This window comes from Phyllobates terribilis, unplaced genomic scaffold (genome assembly GCF_046119375.1).
Source record: "Phyllobates terribilis strain yellow unplaced genomic scaffold, ASM4611937v1 Scaffold_11__3_contigs__length_659146591, whole genome shotgun sequence".
Taxonomy (NCBI): domain Eukaryota; kingdom Metazoa; phylum Chordata; class Amphibia; order Anura; family Dendrobatidae; genus Phyllobates; species Phyllobates terribilis.
Genome location: NW_027362771.1, coordinates 560,785,451 through 560,809,240, shown reverse-complemented (window position 1 = coordinate 560,809,240; position 23,790 = coordinate 560,785,451). Strand labels below are relative to the sequence as shown.

The window sequence follows — 23,790 nt, the reverse complement described above, 5'->3', positions numbered from 1 at the left end:
AATCCAAATGCTCCGGCTCTCCAAAGTTAACTTTCTCAATAGTAGCCCTGACCTAAACCCAATTGAGCATCTCTGGAGAGACCTGAAAATGGCTGTCCACCAACGTTCACCATCCAACCTGACGGAACTGGAGAGGATCTACAAGGAAGAATGGCAGAAGATCCCCAAATCCAGGTGTGAAAAACTTGTTGCATCATTCCCAAGAAGACTCATGGCTGGACTAGCGCAAAAAGGGGCTTCTACTCAATACTGAGCAAAGAGTCCGAATACTTATGACCAGGTGATATTTCAGTTTTTCTTTTTTAATAAATTTGTAAAAATTTCTACATTTCTGTTTTTTTCAGTCAAGATGGGGTGCAGAGTGTACTTTAATGAGAAAAAAATGAACTTTTTAGAATTTACCAAATGGCTGCAATGAAACAAAGAGTGAAAAATTTAAAGGGGCCTGAATACTTTCCATACCAACTGTACTTTGCTATTTAGCTGACTGGCAATGGTCAGACCATTGTCATTCATAGCCTTGCTCGGTGGAGTGTTTTCTCAGTGCTCAGTGTCCTAATATTCTGATCTTTGTTGTCAGACTGAGGATTTGCCCTTTTGACTACTAGTTTGTATTATTATTATTATTATTATTATTATTATTATTATTTATTATTATAGCGCCATTTATTCCATGGCACTTTACATGTGAAGAAGGGGTATACATACAAGAACAATTACAATAATCTTGAACACAATGTGACAGCGACTGGTACAGGAGGAGCGAGGACCCTGCTCGCGAGGGCTCACAGTCTACAAGGGATGGGTGAGGATACAGTAGGTGAGGGTAGAGCTGGTCGTGCAGCATTATTTGTGGAGTGGTGGTTACTGCAGGTTGTAGGCTTGTCGGAAGAGGTGGGTCTTCAGGTTCCTTTTGAAGGTTTCCACAGGAGGCGAGAGTCTGATGTGTTGGGGTAGAGAGTTCCAGAGTAGGGGGGGGAAGCACGGGAGAAATCTTGTATGCGATTGTGGGAGGAGGAGATTAGAGGGGAGTAGAGAAGGAGATCTTGTGAGGATCGGAGGTTGCGTGCGGGTATGTAGCGGGAGACTAGGTCAGAGATATATGGAGGAGACAGGTTGTGAATGGCTTTGTATGTCATGGTTAGAGTTTTGAACTGGATTCTCTGGGCAATGGGGAGCCAGTGAAGAGATTGACAGAGAGGAGAGGCCAGGGAATAGCGGGGGGACAGGTGGATTAGTCGGGCAGCAGAGTTTAGGATGGATTGGAGGGGTGCGAGAGTGTTGGAAGGGAGGCCATAGAGCAGGAGGTTGCAGTAGTCAAGGCGGGAGATGATGAGGGCGTGCACTAGTGTTTTTGCAGATTCATGGTTGAGGAATGTGCGGATCCGGGAGATATTTTTGAGTTGTCAGGAAGTGGAAAGGGCTTGGATATGTGGTTTGAAGGAGAGATCAGAGTCCAGGGTTACCCCAAGGCAGCGAGCTTGATGGACTGGGGAGAGTGGGCAGCCATTGACTATGATGGATAGGTCAGTTGGGGGGGTTGAATAAGATGGCGGAAAGATGATGAATTCTGTTTTGTCCATGTTAAGTTTTAGAAATCTAGCAGAGAAGAAGGATGAAATAGCAGACAGACATTGTGGGATTTTGGTTAGTAAGGAGTTGATATCAGGTCCAGAGAGGTAGATCTGTGTGTCATCAGCATAGAGGTGATAATGAAAGCCATGAGACTATGAGCTGTCCCAGGCCTAAGGTGTAGATGGAGAAGAGCAGGGGGTCCTAGAACTGAACCTTGGGGGACACCGACAGATAGGGGGTGAGATGAGGAGGTGGTCTGTGAGTGAGAGACACTGAATGTCCTGTCTGTTAGATATGAGGAGATCCAGGATAGGGCCAAGTCTGTGATGCTGAGAGATGAGAGTTTTTAGTATGAGGGAATGGTCCACTGTGTCGAAGGCAGATGACAGGTCTAGGAGGAGGACAGAATAGTGTCGCTTAGATTTGGCGGTTAGTAGGTCGTTGGTAACTTTCGTCAGTGCAGTTTCAGTAGAATGGTGCGGTCGGAAACCAGATTGTAGGCGGTCAAAGAGGGAGCAGGAGGAGAGGTGGGAGGACAGCTCAGAATGGACGTGTTGTTCCAGTTGTTTTGAGGCATAGGGGAGAAGTGATATGGGGCGATAGCTAGACACAGAGGATGGGTCAAGGGAGGGCCTTTTGAGGATAGGTGTGATTGAGGCATGTTTGAAGCATGAGGGGAAGACACCAGTTGTTAGTGACAAGTTGAAGAGGTGGGCTAGGGCTGGGAAGAAGATAGTGTTAAGGTTTGGGATGAGGTGGGACAGGATTGGGTCAAGTTTACAGGTGGTGAGGTGTGATTTGGAGAGTAAAGAGGAAAGTTGATCTTCCGTAATGGTGGAGAATGTGGTTTTGGAGGAGGAGGGTTGAGTAGGTGTGGGGAGGGGCTGTGGGGGCTTTAGGCAAAAGCTTTGTCTGATGGTGTCAATCTTCTGTTTGAAGAATGAGGCAAAGTCTTCGGCTGAAATAAGAGGAGAGGGAGGAGGCACTGGGGGACAGAGGAGAGAATTGAAGGTGTTGAATAGTTGTTTGGGGTTGTGAGACAGGGAGGATATGAGAGATGAGAAGTATGTTTGTTTTGATGCAATGAGTGTGGACTTGAAGGTTGTGAGGGACTGTTTGAATGCGATGAAGTGCTCATTGGAGTGGGACGTTTTCCATCTACGCTCAGCAACCCCTGGAGGCCCGTCGCAGTTCTTTAGTTAGGCTGGTGTGCCAGGGTTGTCTGTTGATTGTGCAAACTTTGGTATGTGTGAGGGGGGCGACCGAATTGAGAGCTGCAGCTGTTGTGGTGTTGTATAAGGTGGCAGCAACATCTGCATCATGTAAAGAACTAATGTCTGTAAGAGGGAGACGGGATTCAGAGAGTGAGTGTAGGTCAAGGTGTTTGAGATTTCTGCGAGGGTATGCAAGTTTGTGAAGTGGGGATTGTTGCCCTGGAGAGGAGAGGGTAGAGAATGTAAGTAGGTTGTGGTCAGAGAGAGGGAGAGGTGAGTTAGAGAGGTTAGATAGGGAACAGAGGCAGGTGAAGATGAGGTCCAGCGTGTGGCCGTCTTTGTGGGTGGGTGTGTAAGACCACTGGGAAAGACCAAAGGAGGAAGTGAGGGATAGAAGCTTAGAGGCGGCTGAGAGGGAAGTGTCAATGGGGATGTTGAAGTTGCCCATGAGGATAGTGGGGATGTCAACGGAGAGGAAATGAAGTAGCCAAGTGGTGAAGTGGTCAAAGAAAGTGGTGGCTGATCCTGGGGGGCGGTAGATGACAACCAGTTGGAGTGGGAGTAGATGAACACGCAGTGCACTTCAAAAGAGGGGAGAGTAATTGAGGGTGGCAGTGGGATATGGGTGAAGGAGCAGTTATCTGAGAGGAGGAAACCTATTCCTCCACCGTGCTTGCCGGTGGGGCGGGGGGTATGGGAGAGGTGGAAGCCGCCGTACGAAAGTGCAGCAGGAGAGGCAGTGTCAGAGGGGGTGAGCCAGGTTTCAGTGATGCCAAGGAAGGAAAGCTTGTTGGTGATGAAGAGGTCGTGAATGTAGGGAAGTTTGTTGCAGACGGAGCGAGCGTTCCATAGAGCTCCTGTTAGTGGGACTGGGGAAGTGGGGGCTGGGCGGATGGGTATAAGGTTAGAAGGGTTACGAGAGTTTGGGATAGATCGTGGGTAGGAGGTGGAAGTGACTGTGGGGATGTGGTGAGGAGGGCCAGGATTTGGAGAGATGTTGCCGGCAGTAAGGAGGAGCAGAGAAAGCCTTAGTAGGTGGGTGGCTGTCATGAGGTGGCTGTCTGTGTTTGGAGGCAAAGGATTGTATGTTGAGGAATAGCTCTGAGGAGGAGGTGAGATGGGTGGGGAGAATGGAGGGAGAGATGAAGAGTTCATTACTAGGTGTAGGGATTAGGGGTGGTTGGAAAAGGTGAAAGATTAAGGGGGCGAGAGTGAAAACAAACACAAAAATTGTTTACTGTGACTTAGTATCCAGTTACCTTCAGAATTAATTCATATTTCTCACACTTAAGCAATGGACACTTAAGGTGATGGACACACACTAAAGTCTGACACAGACTCCTGACTCACAATATATTTGTAACTGAATGCATTCAGCTGTGAACCAGATGGGAGTGGTCTGTGCTCATCTTGGTCAGCTGATTAAGGCTGAACAAGATGCTGGATACTCAAAGGTTGAGTAAACAAGGTCATAAATGAAAGTGGGGGGTAGTTGGTGTAAGTTGGGTCACGTACCATTAGTATATAGGAGCAGTATATACCCCTTTTGTATTACCCCTTTTGCCTCTGATTTACTCTGACCTTAGTTGCATGACCCCAGACTTTGCTTTTGACTATTTGTTTGTCTTATCCCTTTTGTCTTTGACGTATTCTATTCTCCTGGCATTTGACCTTGGACTACTTGACTTCCCCGCCTCATGACTTGTCCGTGAGAAGTGACTCAGTGTCACACCAAGTTTGATCCATAAATTGGAAGTCTTCATTTTTTTTTTTTTTTTTTGATGACAATGAATTATACTGGGTATAGGTTCTATCTGTGGAAAATATGGCTTCAAAGCGTATGTGAAACACAGACGTCTGAATGAGCCCTTGGGAACAAAATGACTGCTTCCACATAGAGGACATGGGAGTGCTATATAGTGTTATAATCATACATATTTATGAAAAATATCAATTGTGTTAGCACATGGCTCCCGGTATGGGAAGTCCTGACAAATTTTATGGTGCTCCTATCAGCCTGTCACCATAGTTTCACAATACATGGTGGTCAGCACTCTCTAAACATCATCCGAGAACAGAAAACAAGCGCTCAGGACACCGATATTAGCCGTAGGTACACATAAATATCTATAATTACCAAGGAAGAGAGTGCAGCTAATTGAAGCCTGGATGGCTTAGGCTGTTATCACTGACATCTCATGGTTTTGACTTGCCTTACCTGAGCCCCTTATATGTACAAATGCTGAGCGTGGAACCATCATCTTCCTTCACATGACCCTGGTAGCAGCAGTGGTCCTGAAAAACATTCATGAAGGCGTTATATTATGTGGTATGGACAAAAAGAAGAGATTCTAAAAGCTGTAGCTATAGAGGGGGCAGAGGTCGTAGTGACAAAGGAGCCACTGTTATAAATGCTACTTGATGGGTACTGGTCCAGTTACAGATTTAGCATTGAGACTTTGGAACTTCCAGTTTCACTTTGTTGAATAAATGGTTAAAAATCAGTTTTTCTGAATATATTTGTTATTGTAATTATCATCTGTGTCTCCATAAGCATTCTTTTCTTCTAAGATTGAGCAAAGGTTGACCTTGACCGGATGGAAGTCTTTGGCTATACAAACCCCGCTCTTTCTTAGAATCCTTGGAAAAGAACAGAACTTTCTATTCCAACCAAGGACAAACTGTTCATGGTTTTGGAGACATATTCTAGATGTCATGATGGCACCACATGTATAATCCATCATATCAAAAGTTATGGTCTCTGCCAAATGAACGTTCCTACCAATATTCATGCCAAACATGGTGTAATATTGTAAAATACTCTGATCAGAGCCCCCTATAAAAGATGAGCTAATCACATAATAAACAGGACTTCATTGAAAGACAACCTGGTGTGGGTGTCTTTGCTGTTTAGTCTTCAACAAGCTTGGGTCCTAGGCTGAACAATTCTACCTGAGAGGGAACATCTTGTCATTGACAATACTTGGAGGCCCCAGCGAGATCAGAAGAGTTTTCTCAAAAATGCATGAATAAGTAATATAATGTAAAAATGGTGCAAGTGGTATAATATATGTACAGTACAGACCAAAAGTTTGGACACCTTCTCATTTAAAGATTTTTCTGTATTTTCATCACTATGAAAATTGTACATTCACACTGAAGGCATCAAAACTATGAATTAACACATGTGGAATTATATACTTAACAAAAAAGTGTGAAACAACTGAAAATATGTCTTATATTCTAGGTTCTTCAAAGTAGCCACCTTTTGCTTTGATGACTGCTTTGCACACTCTTGGCATTCTCTTGATGAGCTTCAAGAGGTAGTCACCGGAAATGGTCTTCCAACAATCTTGAAGGAGTTCCCAGAGATGCTTAGCACTTGTTGGCCCTTTTGCCTTCACTCTGCGGTCCAGTTCACCCCAAACCATCTCGATTGGGTTCAGGTCTGGTAACTGGAGGCCAGGTCATCTGGCGTAGCACCCCATCACTCTCTTTCTTGGTCAAATAGCCCTTACACAGCCTGGAGGTGTATTTGGGGTCATTGTCCTGTTGAAAAATAAGTGATGGTCCAACTAAATGCAAACCGGATGAAATAGCATGCCCCTGCAAGATGCTGTGGTAGCCATGCTGGTTCAGTATGCCTTCAATTTTGAATAAATACCCAACAGTGTCACCAGCAAAGCACCCCCACACCATCACACCTCCTCCTCCATGCTTCATGGTGGGAACCAGGCATGTAGAGTCCATCCGTTCACCTTTTCTGCATCGCACAAAGACATGGTGGTTGGAACCAAAGATCTCAAATTTGGACTCAGAGAAAAGCACAGATTTCCACTCCTTGTGTTCTTTAGCCCAAACAAGTCTCTTCTGCTTGTTGCCTGTCCGTAGCAGTGGTTTCCTAGCAGTTATTTTACCATGAAGGCCTGCTGCACAAAGTCTCCTCTTAACAGTTGTTGTAGAGATGTGTCTGCTGCTAGAACTCTGTGTGGCATTGACCTGGTCTCTAATCTGAGCTGCTGTTAACCTGCGATTTCTGAGGCTGGTGACTCGGATAAACTTATCCTCAGAAGCAGAGGTGACTCTTGGTCTTCCTTTCCTGGGACGGTCCTCATGTGAGCCAGTTTCTTTGTAGAGCTTGATGGTTTTTGCAACTGCACTTGGGGACACTTTCAAAGTTTGCCCAATTTTTCACACTGACTGACCTTCATTTCTTAAAGTAATGATGGCCACTTGTTTCTTTACTCAGCTGCTTTTTTCTTGCCATAATACAAATTATAACAGTCTATTCAGTAGGACTATCAGCTGTGTATCCACCAGACTTCTGCACAACACAACTGATGGTCCCAACCCCATTTATAAGGCAAGAAATCCCACTTATTAAACCTGACAGGGCACACCTGTGAAGTGAAAACCATTTCCGGTGACTACCTCTTGAAGCTCATCAAGAGAATGCCAAGAGTGTGCAAAGCAGTCATCAAAGCAAAAGGTGGCTACTTTGAAGAACCTAGAATATAAGACATATTTTCAGTTGTTTCACACTTTTTTGTTAAGTATATAATTCCACATGTGTTAATTCATAGTTTTGATGCCTTCAGTGTGAATGTACAATTTTCATAGTCATGAAAATACAGAAAAATATTTAAATGAGAAGGTGTGTCCAAACTTTTGGTCTGTAATGTATGTATGTATGTATGTATGTATGTATGTATGTATGTATGTATGTATGTATGTATGTATGTATGTATGTATGTATGAAATTTAAGCCAGTGGGTGGCATGAGCTTAGCCCGAATATCCATGACCCTGGTTTATCCCAGGTGTCTCTTGCCAAATATGATATACCTGATTCCGTGGTTTGGTTGTTATCGGAGTCCCATCGTCCCCATAAAGGGTCACTGTAAAATCATCAGCTATTAGGTCTCTGCAGAAAACAGAGGAAGAAGTAAATGAAAGAATCGCTGCGTGTGAGAAATAGAGTAGGCAGTGTATAATAACACGTTCAGCAATTTAATATAAGGCAAGCCTCAAATCTTGATACAAAGACTGAGTAAAAAACAAAAACCTTCATCAGTAGCATTTTTTTTAAGTCACTTTTTTTGTCTTGTGGTATTCATGAACGTTTTTGACCCAAATTCTCTAAAATGGCGCGTGTGATGTATAAATTTTGTGCAATGAAGAAATGCCCCTTTTTTTAACCTTTTTTGCAACAAAAAGTTGCATTTTGTGCTAAAATGTGGAAAAGTCTGCGAAAACATGCAGAGGAGGATTGGAATAAATTTGCACAAAACTTTTGCTACTTTTTAAAAAGTTGCAAATGATGAATCATACAAAAAGATCTAGAATCTCCAAGCCCTTCCCACAATGATGAACAAAAAAAAAAAAAACACAGTTGACCGCACACAAATTAAAAAGAAGAATAAGCAGCAAAAACAAACCGTGAAAAACACAAAAAGGTACAAATGCTATAATGAATCACCTTTATTTTTTTTTAAATACAGACATCAAATATACACATTAAATACACACAACAAATATACAAAAAACACATCAAATACACATTATAGATAAAAATAACTCTATACAGTACTAAAATATCAATATACAAAGCCCAAATAATACCAACATATAATGCTCAAAATATGTACCAGAAAATTCCAGCCAAATAATGCCAGAATACTGTGTTCAAATAATGCAAAACAAATACCAATATACAGTGAAACAATTACTAACATACAGTACCCAATACGTACCAAACAATCCCATCCCATTAATACCAGTATAGATTGCTTGAAAATACCAATATACAGCCCAAATGATACAGAACTAATGCACTATACAAGGCTAATGTAATATTAAAATACAGAGCACATATAATTGCAACATATAGCGCTCAGATAATATATACCAAAAATATTCCAGCCATACAGAGCCCAAGTAATTATGGATATTCAATGCCCAAATATTACCAACCAAATAATACCAATATATAGTGGCCAATAATACCAAATACCAACATACAGTGCCCATGAAATAAAACGGACATACAGTGTCCATAGAATACAAACCAAATACTGATATATAGTGCTCAAATACCAACCGAACTCCAACATGCAGAGCCTAAATAATACCACTGTACAGTGCCCAAATAATACTGATGTCCACAGTGTCCATATAATACCCCACCACAAACAAGACAAGATGGCTGCCGGCCAAACCATTGTTCGTTCGACAGTCATCTAAGGTGTATGTCAGACATTAGTTTATGAAGGCTAGTAGCTGAAGCATGATGGGAAGTGTAGTTTTCTTATATCAGATTTTGGAGCCTGAGGCCTAGTTAGAGTCGAGATCCATTAATCATAAATACCCAGTAGGTAAACTATGATAGACTGGTAAATCCGTCTCCATGAGGGTTAATTATTAATACTGCAGATAAGGGATCACAGAGGCGACACTGTAAATTCCCAGAATCTGTTATCTGCTTCTTATGTGTACAGTACTGAGTGAGGTTATTCTAGTTCTCTACCCCATGTTATATCTATCTGAGGCAGATATATTATAGCTGGCTAATAGTAAGCCTGACCTAGTTGCCCATTGTAACCAGAGTGTAGCTTATTTTTCTAGAGCAGTTTTTTTTCCTCCCCTTCTTTCAAGAACAATAACGTTTTTAGTTTTCCTTCCATATTGTTGTAGAGGGGGTTTGTTTTTTTATGGGATGAGTTGTAGTTTTGGATGACATCATTCACTTTACCATACAATGTACTGAAAAATTCCAAATGCAGTGAAATAAAAAATAAATGCACAATTCCGCCATTGGCTTTTTTGGTTAAAGGGGTTATCTGGTCAAAAGTGATAAGTCTGCAGTCACTCTGTGTGACTGCAGACTTACGTATCCCCCCAGCGCAGGCACTGTGCGCTGCGGGGATTCGCCGGTATGAGACCCGGTAACGGAAGGTATGTATGTGTTATAATCAGCATGATGACAGATGCCAAACATAAAAAAAATGTGTATTATTTTAGAGGTGTGAAAAATTGTTTTTCCCCAACATTTTTCAAGACTCCTAACTTTTTTATTTCTCCATCTATGAAACTAAGAGAGTGCTTGTTTTTTTGTGTGCAGAGCGTTACTTCTTATTGATACCGTTTTGGAGGACATGGGACGTTTGATCGCTTTCTTTTGCATTTTTTGGGAGAGGTGCGGCAACAAAAAAAAAATTTAATTCCATAATTTTTATATACTTTTCTTTGTAATAAATAGCTTCATATTTTGATAGATTAAGCCAAATCAAATACAGAAAATGCTTTTCTAATTTTTTTTTTTTAATTTAATGATAGGAAAAATTAATAACTAAACATTATTTTTTTTTTTTATTCATTTTGTCCAGCACGGAAAGTTATGAAACTTTGCAAATGTATTTTTTTTTTTTTTTTTTTTTTACTTACTTATATAGTGCTATTAATTTCCACAGAATTTTACTGCCATCATCACCACTTTCACCATAGGGGCCTCACAATCTTCAAAATTCCCTATCAATATGTTTTTGGAATGTGGGAGGAAATCGGAGAAACCCACGCAAACCCAGGGAGAACATACAAAAGCCTTGAAAATATTGTCCTTGGTGGGATTTGAACCCAAGACCACAGCGGTGCAAGGCAGCAGTTCTAAAAAATAACGCATATAAGTGGCTTCCAAACACCAGCTCAAGTCTATTCGCCTGAACGGATTGCTATAAAGATATATTAAGAAATTAATTAGCAGAAAATATTGATCTTCTGTACGAAATGAAGATAAAAGACAAAGTTTCACTTAAAAAACCCCAAAAAACAACTTTTCTAACCCTTGTTATCAGGAAGGACGAATACTGCAAGACTGATATTCCAACATGCTAGAAGTTTTCTGTGTGTGATCCTCAGAAACATTTGATATTTCCTCCCATGCAAAACCAGATTTTCAACTCTACAGGTTACATCATGAGGAAATATCACAGCATGTAAGGACGGGTTTAGGTCCGACAATAAAACAAGGCAGGTTGGCAGTGAAGCTATGCAAGTGTCCACCACATAGGATATACTGCAAATATTGAACCAGAAATGTAGACGGACACGGAGCAGGATATTCACGGTCCTGGCAGAGGGTGTCCTCTGTGGTGGCGTTAATACAAGGTAATAATAGGGAGACTCACTCTGTTTTCTCCAGGTGTAGGACTAGAGGTTTTCCTTCCACATGTAACCTGTACTGGACCAGGTATGGATATTTGCTCTGGGAAAAAGAAAGAAAAAACAGATAATAGGAAAAATGGCAGAGAAAAAAAATACAGCCATCTCCATTATAGTCAGGAATGGTGGCAGAAAGCATTGAAGGTCCACCATGACTTGTTATCATAATGTAGGGTGGAGAAGTTACTGGATGACTATAAGATGCCAGCCATAAAGAGGTCAACTAAGTGGAGCCACACAAGGTAACGGTCACACATTTTAAGCAACCAACTTTTTGGACTGGAATTTTGTTGGCTCAACTAGAAAAAATTGTTGCTAGGACCTCCTTTCACACTTTATAGATCCACTTGATCATGTGATTAAAATATGTTTTTGTGAAACCATCAACGCATAATAAATAAATATGAATGGAAAGTAAATGGCTCCATAGTCATCTCTGAATGGAGTGATTCCTTGATGGACATGTAAGGGCTATTGTTGTGTCAGGCTGGTGTTACACATCGCTCTTGGATCCAGCGCCAGACGCTTCTGCTTTCTTCTATACTGTTGTGGCTCTCTGTTCTTTGGAGTGGACAATATGACTTCTGGCCCTATGGACTGGCCAATCAGTGATTCACCATCTGAGCATACGGGTAGTTGGCTTCTTTGCCACTCCTGGGAACTTATATTGCTCTTTTTTTATTTATTTATTTTGAGCCACCTGATATACCCAGCTTTGCTGTACAGATGGGAACTATGCTTTAATGCTCTCTAATTAGTGCTACCTGGCATACCCAGGTCTGCTACATGACAGGGCTCTGCTATGTCATCAAGTTGAGCCACCTGAACTACTGGGTACTCTACAATACCACCAGCTAGTAATAGACTGGTCTTCGTGGAATCCTCAACTCTTACATCATTGTGCGCTGCTACATTGCCACAGAGTCTCCTGACCTACATAACTCTGCTACATCATCGGACTCCGCTATAAGTCAGATAAAGCCTCTTTACCCACTCAACTCTGCTAGACTACAGAGTTCTGCTACATCTCTACATTGAGCCGCTTGACATGTCCACCACCACAACATTGCCTGGCTCTGCTACATTGTTCAGCTTTACTTTGATATCCAATGAGCTTCCTGGATTACCCAGCTCTGCTACATCAATAATCTATGCTTTACCACTTACCCAAGTTCTGCACAGGGCCAAGTGACATACTCTGCTCCGCTTCATCACTAGGACATTGTTGTGCCATTGCTTCCGGCTTCATAGTAAACTACAATTCAAGTTCTCCAGTTACCATCCAGGGACTTAAGCCTCTTTTTTCAACCTGACTGCCCTGCTGCATCTACGTGATCTGTCCGTGCTGTATTACAACTGATCATCTGGACCAGTATAATCAGGACTGTTGAGGTTGTGGAGTCTTTAAAGGGAACCTATCATGTGAAAAATGCTGAGCTGCTGTCAGTCAGTGACAGGGGCACGGCTACAGCCACCACTTTATACACCACTATTGAACACGCGCCGGAACCGCCACCGTGATTGAAACCAGACCGCTACCAGGAGGAATAAAGTTCATTTCATCCCGGCAGGTTAATAGCGTTTTGAACCTGCCCGGCACCTGCACTAAGAGCCCCCAAGTGCAGGTGCCGGGCAGGTTCAAAACGCTATTAACCTGCAGATTATCCCAGCATGGGACTGGCCCGGCAGGACACCGGACAACCCTCCCGTGGGCCCTGGGTTCTCGGTGGGCCCACGTGCTTTATATAGAGGGGACTTGCCGGTAACTGCGGTCTTTAAAATAACCACGGGCCAATCAGAGACCATTCACTTCAGCACTTGGCACATAGTAGTGACGTTAAAATGGCCGCCAGCCTATCAAAGGCAGAGTGTGGCCTCTGATAGGCAGACAGCCATTGAACGTGACTGCTATGCTCTGATGTCAGTGAGCGGCGCACAGCAGTGATGTTAAATGGCCACCGGCCTATTAGAGGCCGCATGCTGATGCACGCAGCCTCTGATTCTCTGGCGGCCTTTCAACGTCACTTCTATGGGCAATGCAATTACATCAGCATGACCAAATACTGATAGTGGGGCTGTAGCCCAATTGTTCTACTCCTGATTTTGGCTTACAAATACTGATGTACAATACTGAGCACATACTGAACGTGTGAATGTGGCCTAAGGATATGTGATAAGTTATTGATTAGTGGGGGTCCGACTGCTGGAACCCGCACCGATCGGCAGAATGTGGAACTTTTATCCCCATTAGTATGGAGTGGCATTTACAACTCAACCATAGATCCATTCATTCCCTAAATGGCTGTGAGCGCTACACTTGGGTTTTTCTGGCAGCCCCTAACAGAATGAATTAAGCTGTGGTCAGAAATCTGACCTGTTACTCCATCTTAAAATGCAGATAAACGTTCCCCATTTTTCCGATCGGTTCAGTTTCCAATGGTTGGATTTCACTGATCTATAAGTTATCATTTACTTAACCTGTGGATTGCTAAAAACTTGTTTTCATCAAAGAACCCCATTAATGTGTGGTGGGCCACTGGGGAGGTACAAGATGTTGCAGAAGGGCCAGGAGGGAGTGTAACCTCACTGGCAGCAGATAATGATGTCACGGTAGCTGGAGTGGGTCGCTGGACCCCTCAACGCTTCCCTCATGTCCAGAACAATATCAAAAGCGGGAGGTGGCACTTGTGGATGGTATAGTACCCCCCGGGGGCACTCCTGTAGTCGTGGTGTCTGGGTGCAGGTTTTGGAGCACCCGTGATGTTTGTGCAATCTCAAGCAGCCAGACTCGCAGGTGAACTTGTAAACATAACAATGTTACTGAATGAGGTAACGGGGTACAGTCTCTTACAGGCAAAGTTCACAGTATATTGTGCACACGGAAGTAATGGTTTTCTGCTCATGAGACAAGCATTGTTATGGCCTCTCTGGGCGGCTGGAGCAGAGTTCTCTTCACTTGCTAGTAGAGGAAATGCTATGCACAGTCCAGTAAACTGATGCAGGGACCTTCACAGATTGGCTCTCTGTGGAAAACACACTAAAGTGTGGATGTTCTCACAGTTTTTATCCCACCGTTCCCTCTTGCAGGGGGTAGGTTTACACAAAGTTGGTGGCGTGGCAGCCACGTGAATCTGGTCCAGGCTAGAAGCGATTATGATAACCAGCGGCAGGAGAGCCCATGTACAGCTTTCTCTCTCCTGACTAGAAGACTCTTCACTCTTTTTGTGAAGGAGATTATGTGAGGAAAAATGTCCCCTCAGCGTAGACTGGCATTGAAAACTCTTCTATGAGAGAATAATGTCTCTCCTCAATCTCCCTGAGGCAGCAGGAACCGCCCACAACTGGTTTATACCAGCGTTCAATCAGAGTGAGAGCCCTGAGCAGGGAGACTCCTCTCAGGCATTGCTATGGCCACCACTTGTTGTGAAGAGAATAATCATTACTTCATATACACACATTGGCCAGCAGATGGCAGGAAAGTACAATTTACAATGCAATGTATTATATCCCCTAACTCAGTGCACACAATGGAACAAATCTACTGCCACATGACAACTGTCTCATTTAGCAGTAGGAGAACGGCTACCGGGATGCCACAAATGCAAACTACCATAATTGTACATCCCATATGGTGGCGCACAGAAGATGTGCAGAAGCCGCCTATATTTTACAGTCGATGCTCCACTATAACGGGGATAATGGCTAACAGGTATTTGCATATAGCTGTAGTGTTATCCTCTAGAGACAATACCTCCTGTGGGCCCCAGACAACTCACTCCGACCCTGGATTAACCCCATAGGTTAATAGTAAATAATGTTTGTTTTTTTCAGGTGACAGGTTCCCTTTAAGTAGACTACATTTTACAATTCTTGTTTCTCAAACATATTTCACAAATCTCTGGAAAGCACAGCTGAAACTGAACCGTCACACTAAGGAGTAAGAATTACATAATTCATAAAACGAAAGGTTCTCAGGCTGCCATTGGGTAAGTGTTAAAACCTTAGGCCGCTCAGTGGTTAGCGCTGTTGCTTTGCAGCGCTGGTTTCCTGGGTTCAAATCCCACCAAGCAGAATATTTGTTGTTGTGAATCGTGACCCCGTTTCCCAATCAGCGCCGGCATCACTGACTCCGCCTTGGGACAAATCAAACATGAAGGGTAAGTCTGGGCGGCGGCTGATCTCTGACTTCCTCTTCATGTTCAATTCGACAGGAGGCGGGGACAGTGACGCCAGTGCTGATTGGCTGCTAGGGTCACGTGTCACAACAACATTCACGGGAGCCCTGGGACCGCGAGTGCCGGAACGGGAGGTGAGGATCAGCTTTTTTATTTTAACGGGGCCAAACGTTTAGATCAAGAAGGTGTTGTCCAAGCAGTGGGCAATTTCTTTCACGCAGATCTCACGGCACAACAAAGTGCAATTTGATAACTAACTTGACATCCGTTAATGTCTTGAGCCAAAGATAAGAGGTTGTCCAGGCTTTTCAAGAAAGTCTGCAGTCACGCTATGTGACTAGAAAACTGAATCTTCACAGTGTGCGCTGTCAGGAATTTACAGTGCCAAAAGTGTGACAGAGTGGTCATGTGAATGCAAGTATGCGATATGTATACACTCCCATCCAACTAGACGTGCACAGCCTCTCTCAGTGCAAGTGAATTGAGCGAGGCCGCACACGTCTAGTCGAAATGTGGCCGGTTGTATGCATATCGCATCCTTGCAGTTACATGACCGCTCAATCTCATCACCGCCATTGGGGAATCCTGACAGTATGCACTATGAGGATTCACAGGTTTCGCATCAGCTAGTGATGCAGACTTTCCTGATAAACCTGGACAACCCCTTTAAGTTAGTGAATCCTCTGAGGTGGTGCATTATTTGCCATGTTGACTTTTTTTGCTAAATCTGCAAGTCTGTATAAGATGAAATCTTCCCTGGAGCCTGGCAGCCCTCGGGGGCCTCCTGTGATAGTGATCAAGAGCAGATAACCCCTTTAGGCCACGTTCACACGTTCAGTATTTGGTCAGTATTTTACATCAGTATTTGTAAGCCAAAACCAGGAGTGGAACAATCAGAGGAAAAGTATAATAGAAACAGGTCACCACTTCTGTATTTATCACCCACTCCTGGTTTTGGCTTACAAACACCAATGTAAAATACTGACCAAATACTGAACGTGTGAACGTGGGCTTACACTGATATCTGTCAGTGTGGATAGCAGAAGTGAATGCATATGTGAATTACCTGCGTATCACGCTTGTGCTGTGAATGGATTTTTTCAGGAACCACCACCTCGTATTTCTGCCCCTCAGGTAATACATTAAATGCTGTGAAGAGAGAAATGTAAAAATTTTTCTCAGGCGTTTATTATACAATGGCTGGACTGATATAAGAAAAGGTCTCCTCCTACAGTTAAAATAAAAGTTATACAAAACCCCATTTTAAATTCAGATTAGCAAAATTTACAAACTTTCTGCTGTTTGCAATAAATAGCTCAAAACAACCAATATAACAAGTGTTTTCTCCAAATGTATCACAAAAAACACCCCTTTAACTGACTACTTAAGCCTCAGAATTTTTCACTCCTTCATAACAGGTGTCTTTACTAATTAGTAGAGCCCCCCTGGCTGTTATGACCTGCTGTGAACATGAGGAATAATCAGACACCAGCTTCTGGCAGCGTCATGAGGAATCTTAGCCTAATCCTCATGGATGAAAGCCTCCAGTTCAGTAATATTCTTCGGTTTCTGCTCTGCAGCTGCTTTCATCACATTCAATGAAAGATTTTTCTATGGGATCAGGTCAGGTGACTGACAGCCACTCCAGAATCTTTCAGGACTTCTTTTGAGATCAAGCCTTGGTAGACTAAGGTATGTTCAGGATCATTGTTCTATTGAAAGGTCCAATGACGTCCAAGGTTCAACTTCCTCATAGAAGACATGACGTTCTCTCTTAGGATTTCCTGACATTTGATTGAATTCATCTTGCCCTCTATACGCTGCAGGTCTCTAGTTCCATATGAAGCAAATCAGCCACAGATCATTATCGAGCTACTAAAATGCTTATGTAGCACCCTGAGGATTCGGCTGCTACAGGGGTATTGCACCTCAACCCAGAGGTGTGATATTCCACTCCCGGGTAAGGATGGAGCGTGGGACTGAGCTCGGTAGGCTGCATGCACTACACACATCCCATTTCCGAGGAGCAGACCGACGGTACTCCCACTTAGAAATGTGCAGGTACGACCGAGTCTGTTCCTGGCTGGAGTGGGAGGGGGGTGGTACATCCCAAGTAGTGTAGGGGCAGATAGGGGGAGCAGCCTGGGTAAAGTTAGGAGCTCATTGGGTGCTGGTCACCTGAGCTCACACATAGAGGGTGTATATAAGGTGGGCACCAACTAAGAACAGGGTCAGATGCAGAGAGAACAAGTCAGATGCAGAGAACAAGTCAGCGAGCAGAGGAGAAGGAAAGACCCAGAGTGAGAGAGGAGAAGAGAGAGACCCAGAGGCACAGAAGAAAAGGACTCTAAGATCCCAAACTAAATCCCCGGGTGAAGAGTCGGCATCAGGGTACCGGAACCCAAGCTGGTGGGGGTAAAAACATTCCCCAGCCAGAGACCGGAGACCGTGGGCAGCGTTTGCCACGGTCACCCACCACATGAAGGGTCAGGGAACCCAAGGCCAAGGGTGTCCCAACAGAAGGCCCGAGGGAGCTGGACCTAGGTGGATCACTGGTGGGGACGGCCAGAGAACGGGACAGAAGGAGAGCTCAGGGCCACGCTCCGGACTTGTTTGGGGGTTGGCTGGATCCAGGACCTGGTGGACGCAGCACGGCTCGGGTGGTCACTCGAAGCTGGAGTGACCAGTACAACATCTGCAGTAAGTAAACACCCTTAACTGCACAACCCGACTCTGTCTTCACTGCCGTCTGCACTGCACCACCACAACCCCCATCCTCTGCACCTGTCCCCCCTGAGGCTATACCCCACCCGTTGGGGGTTATATCATCACAAGCTGCACCTGCACCATCAGCCTCAGCGGACCCTGCTGCAGCGGCGGCCACAGTGACCGCATCACAACGGGTGGCGTAGTCGACACAAAAGAACTCTTAATAACATCTGTAGGACTGCCACATAACACTGAGCTTGACGCCCTGGGCACGGGCCGGGTCACAGCCGCTCGGAGACTACAACCCCCCCCCCCATCTGATCCGGTGCCGGGTATTCCCCTCAAAAAGGAATATGTCCCAGAGGGCGCGTCACTTAACTATAGACATCTCCGATCCACCACCATGCTTTACTATAGGCATCACTGATTCACTGCCTTGCCTTACTGAAAGTATCACCAAGCCACCACCTTGATTCACTGTAGGCATTACTAAGCTACCAGCATACTTCACTGTAGGCATTACAAAGCCACCAAAATGCTTCACTGTAGGCATTACTAAGCCACCAGCATGCTTTACTGTAGGTAACACCAAGTATGCTTCACTGTATTTTTTTTCTTTTCAGCAAATGCTTCATTCTTCCTCCTCTAGACATATCTTTGATCCATAGGTGTGAAAAGTTCCAGTTTTAATTATTGTTGCACAGAACAGAATCCCAAAACTTGTGTGACTTATTTATAAGGGTTTGAGTATACTGGAGCTAACATGTCTTGTGTTTTTGGGTCAGTAGAGATGATGTCTTGGTGTTCGGGCTTGGAGACCTTCAGCATTTAGTATGTGCCTTACTGTACAAACTGAAATCTCAGTGTCTGATGCCATCACATCTTGGTGCAGGTCTTTGGCAGAGTTTTTGACAGTCTGCCCCCTCATGAATGATAGCAGTTGGTGACGGCTACCTCTTTCTGCCATGTCCAGGTAGTGTAACCAGTGTCGTTATAACTTTGCACATGTGAACTCCGCTACTAGCTGTATCTCTAGGAACATTAAGTTCCTTTGTATCTTTTTGTGTTCTTTTCCTTGTTTGTACAAGACAATGATCTTTTCTAACTTTTTGGACCACTCACTTGACAACCCAAGAATATTAGTGAACTGGAGGCCATTATCCACGTTAAGTTCGGTAACGCTGTCAGAAGCTGGTGTCTGGTTATACAACATGTTAGCAGCAGATAATAACAGCCAGAGGGGCTCTAGTAAGTACTAAAGACACTTGCCATGAAAGGATGGATAATTCTGAGACTGCAGTAGTCAGAAAAAGTGGCATTTTGTGCTCAATTTGGAGAAACCCCTTGTTATATTAGTTGTCTTGAGTCATTTACATTATTCTTTTGATTGATTTATTGCAAAAGCAGAAAGTTTGTAATTTTTGCTAATTTGCAACAGAAGTGAATAATTTTGTTTGCAACTGTATAAAGATTTGTCATTCTCCATATTTTCTACATCACTTTATATGGCCGTACGCCAATCCCTCTCACTATGGCTATGAATATATGATGTACTGTACACGGATCTTGATACATCTATTAGATCATCAGTATCATGGGATATGACCCCTGCTCCCATTATGACAACATGATAGATCATCAGTTCCTCGTGGTATCAGTCTGATAAAAGTGAGTATAATGCTACAGTAGCAGAGAACTCTCGAAATAGATGAAGAATTTATCGACTAACTCACATTATAGTCATCGCTGAGCTCATAGGAAAGCAATACAACAGCAGAGAAAAAAAACACTCCCTACAGCACTAATGTAGCTACCTGAGTCATGTTATTACAAGCAAAATATAGCAAGTACAGTAGTGACCTTCCCTCCATTATATAACCCAGCGCCAGACAGGAAATCTCTGGGATGCCAAACAAGCTGGTACTTTTTATTAATATTCCAAAAGACCATACTCTGAGATTAACTCCTCAATGAATATCTGAAGTTGTGATATGAGGACCACCACGATGGCTTTCGTCAAGGACTGGCATGTTCTCGCGAGTGCTGCTTCCTTTGGTTCCATTAATAGGACTTTTTCTATTGACCTTTATGATGTACGACCATATTTTTCCAACTTAATTTGCAGATCAGTTAGCCACAATGTAACACTTGATGGCTGCAAAAGTTTACTGAATTGTAATGTGAGTACTAATATATTGCAGGCACCATATTTTCTAGGAGCAAAACTAGGAGAGTCACTTGTAGAGAAGGATCTGGGTGTACTTCTAGAGCACAGACTAAATAACAGTATGCAATGTCAATCAGCAGCATTTAAAGCCAGCGGGATATTGTTATGTATCTGGACTTGTGGGACAGGGACGTAATACTACCAATTTACAAAGCGTTCGTTTGACCTCATCTGGAATATGCAGTTCGGTTCTGGGCATTAGTTTATAGAAAGGATGCTCTCGATTAGGAAACGGTACAAAGTAGAGGCACAAAACTGATAAGAGGCATGGAGGAGATCACATATAGAAAGATTAAAATAATTTAATATATAATAGTCTGGAAAAGAGGGACAGAATTAACTTGTACAAAAATATAGTCAAAAGTTGTTTCTTCCCAATCCTCTCAAAAGACAAATAGGGCGCTCCCTCCGCCTGGAGAAAGAAAAGCTAACTCTCTAGAGGAGACAAGAATTCTTTACCATAAAAACTAATAGTCTGTGAAACAGCCGACCTCAGGAGCGGTCACAGCGGGAACCGTCCATGGGTTCAGGAAAGGCGTAGGTGCTTTTTTAGAAGAAAATATCATAAATACTTGTGCACATGTCTAATGTTCCTGTTCTCCATGTGGATCCAGTTGATGGAAGGAACAATTGGCGCTTATAGGGCAGCCTGGATCATGTGTTAGTTTACACCTATACTGACCCATTCCCTTCATCCTCTCTTCACCATCGGTTGAACCGGATTGACAGGCGCCTTTTTATTCAATCATATGAACCATGTAATTATGTAACTCTGGCCGGAGCAGCAACGTTTGCCGTAAATATTGTAACGTCTTCCAATATAATATTGTGCACAACAATGTACAAGAAATTCCTTATACGCCGACCAGTAAAATGACACTTTTCACACCTGATCATATCTACCCCCATCCCCCTTTCCTTACAAGACACTGATGTTTGTATCCAGCATTCCTGCATGTACTCGACCTGCATCTACAAAGCAGCCGTCGCCCGAGGGCCCATATTCCCAGCGTTCACCACTGCAGCGCCCAATCACTTCCTAAATCTCAGTCATTCTTCATTCCTAGGCAGTGAATCCTGATTTTAAGGGAAGCCCCATCCCACAGAATAGAAGACTGTCCCAATGTATTCCTTGCCATGACTTACCTGCCAGCTATTTCTGTACCCACACTGCCACCACTGCCCATGAATCATAATTAATAACAGGCACAGTCATCCACGAGATACTATTCTGTGCACAGGTAAGAGTGTCGTACAGGAGGTAGACATATACTGACACCAAAGGGAAATTAGATTGTAAGCTCCGAGGATCAGCATTTTCCTAATATTTGGCCTTGTTGCAAAAAAATTCCTGAACAGCAATGGTAATTAGATCAGATTGTTTTGGAAAAGAACCACAGAAATAACTTATTTTTTTGGTTGTGTACACACTGTACCTCTAATTTTATGCAAAGGCTAGTCATGGGACCAGTAGCGTAGCTACCGGGGGGAGATGCGGCCTACCCGGAGCTACGCTACTTTTAATTGTAACGGTGTGCCCAGCATGCCAATACAGTTAAACTCTGCAGCAGAGCGGAGGGACACTATCTCCCTGGACGGCCGCCAGTGCCGCTATGGGGCCCGAGACAGTGCTGGCACCGGCCCCCCCGCCCCTCATCGTAAGTTCAATCGTATCGGCATCCTGGATGCCGATACAGTTAAAGCAATGATGAAAGAGGGAGCACCAGCTGACACTCCCTCCCCATCATTCTTCCTCGGCGCCTGACATCTAAGCTCAGTAAGCTTGATGATATCACTACATAGCACCCGCTACGCTGAGATGTGCGGGCGCTCAGACCACTCGCTGCAGAGACCGGAGCAGCGGGGGAAAGAGGAGGAAAGGAGTAATATATTATTTATTTATTTTTAATCAGTGAGAACATTGTGGTGGCCAGAATATTGTATAAAGGACTATGGGGGGGTTCATTATACCATATGGAGGACTATTGGGAGTGCATTACACTATATGGAGGACTATGGAGGGTACATTATACTATATGGAGGACTATGGGGAGTGCAATACACCATATGGAGGACTATAGAGGGTGCATTACACCGTATGGAGGACTATAGAGGGTGCATTACACCGTATGGAGGACTATAGAGGGTGCATTACACTGTATGGAGGACTATGGGGAGTGCATTACACTGTATGGAGGGTGCATTACACTGTATGGAGGGTGCATTACACTCTATGGAGGGTGCATTACACTCTATGGAGGGTGCATTACACTCTATGGAGGGTGCATTACACTCTATGGAGGGTGCATTACACTCTATGGAGGGTGCATTACACTCTATGGAGGGTGCATTACACTCTATGGAGGGTGCATTACACTCTATGGAGGGTGCATTACACTCTATGGAGGACTATGGGGAGTGCATTACACTCTATGGAGGACTATGGGGAGTGCCTTACACTATATGGAGGACTATGGGGAGTGCCTTACACTATATGGAGGACTATGGGGAGTGCCTTACACTATATGGAGGACTATGGGGAGTGCCTTACACTATATGGAGGACTATGGAGGGTGCATTATACTATATGGAGGACTATGGGGAGTGCATTACACTATATGGAGGACTATGGGGAGTGCCTTACACTATATGGAGGACTATGGGGAGTGCCTTACACTATATGGAGGACTATGGGGAGTGCCTTACACTATATGGAGGACTATGGGGAGTGCCTTACACTATATGGAGGACTATGGGGAGTGCATTACACTATATGGAGGACTATGGAGGGTGCATTATACTATATGGAGGACTATGGGGAGTGCATTATACTATATGGAGGACTATGGGGAGTGCATTATACTATATGGAGGACTATGGGGAGTGCATTATACTATATGGAGGACTATGGGGAGTGCATTATACTATATGGAGGACTATGGGGAGTGCATTATACTATATGGAGGACTATGGGGAGTGCATTACACTATATGGAGGACTATGGGGAGTGCATTACACTATATGGAAGACTATGGAGGGTGCATTATACTATATGGAGGACTATGGGGAGTGCATTACACTATATGGAGGGTGTATTACACTATATGGAGGACTATGGGGAGTGCATTACACTATATGCAGGACTATGGGGTGCATTATACTATATGGAAGACTATGGGGAGTGCATTATACTATATGGAAGACTATGGGGAGTGCATTATAGAGCTTGCATACAGATGACCATATTTACGGTCTGAGTCCGATGAAGCATTGGCTCACACTCGCATCTATGTTATTCTATGGGGCCGTGCACATGTCCATGTTTTTTCTTCAGATCGAGCCAGTCCGAGGGGGAAAAAAAGTAAAAATAAAAAAATAAAATTAAAAAAAAAAAAAAAAAAATCGCAGCATGCTGCAGTTGGATCCAATTATCAGATTGTACTCGGCCATGCATGTGAATGATTCCGTGGAAAACATCGGACTGCATTCGGAAGACATCTTAGTGCAGTCCAATTTCTGCACACTAACACAATGGAAAAGATGGAGACATTTTTGCTTCCATTTTCTCCTCATCTGAGAGAATCAGATCACACTATGCCCACATTCAAAGTGTGACCCTAGCCTTATGAGCAGAGCCCGAAGTTGTCATTTCTGACCATCTGAAAAAGCCACCA

At 43.7% G+C, this 23,790-nt stretch overlaps 1 protein-coding gene and 1 long non-coding RNA gene across 2 annotated transcripts in view; one reads left to right on the top strand and one right to left on the bottom strand.

Annotated features, from left to right (window-relative positions):
* Nucleotides 1-23,790, bottom strand: part of LOC141166907 (zinc metalloproteinase-disintegrin-like VLAIP-B) — a 47,008-nt gene that overhangs the window by 22,647 nt on the left and 571 nt on the right. The window contains exons 2-5 of the mRNA XM_073654083.1: nt 16,247-16,329; nt 10,972-11,048; nt 7,634-7,712; nt 5,008-5,084 (exon numbers count right to left, since the gene is read on the bottom strand). Coding sequence (XP_073510184.1) covers nt 5,008-5,084; nt 7,634-7,712; nt 10,972-11,048; nt 16,247-16,329 — 316 coding nt within the window. The remainder of the gene's footprint in view (nt 1-5,007; nt 5,085-7,633; nt 7,713-10,971; nt 11,049-16,246; nt 16,330-23,790) is intronic.
* The window catches only part of LOC141166909 (uncharacterized), a 344,660-nt gene continuing 338,210 nt past the window's right edge, over nt 17,341-23,790 (top strand). Inside the window, exon 1 of the long non-coding RNA XR_012251359.1 lies at nt 17,341-17,880. This is a non-coding gene — a long non-coding RNA (uncharacterized lncRNA). The remainder of the gene's footprint in view (nt 17,881-23,790) is intronic.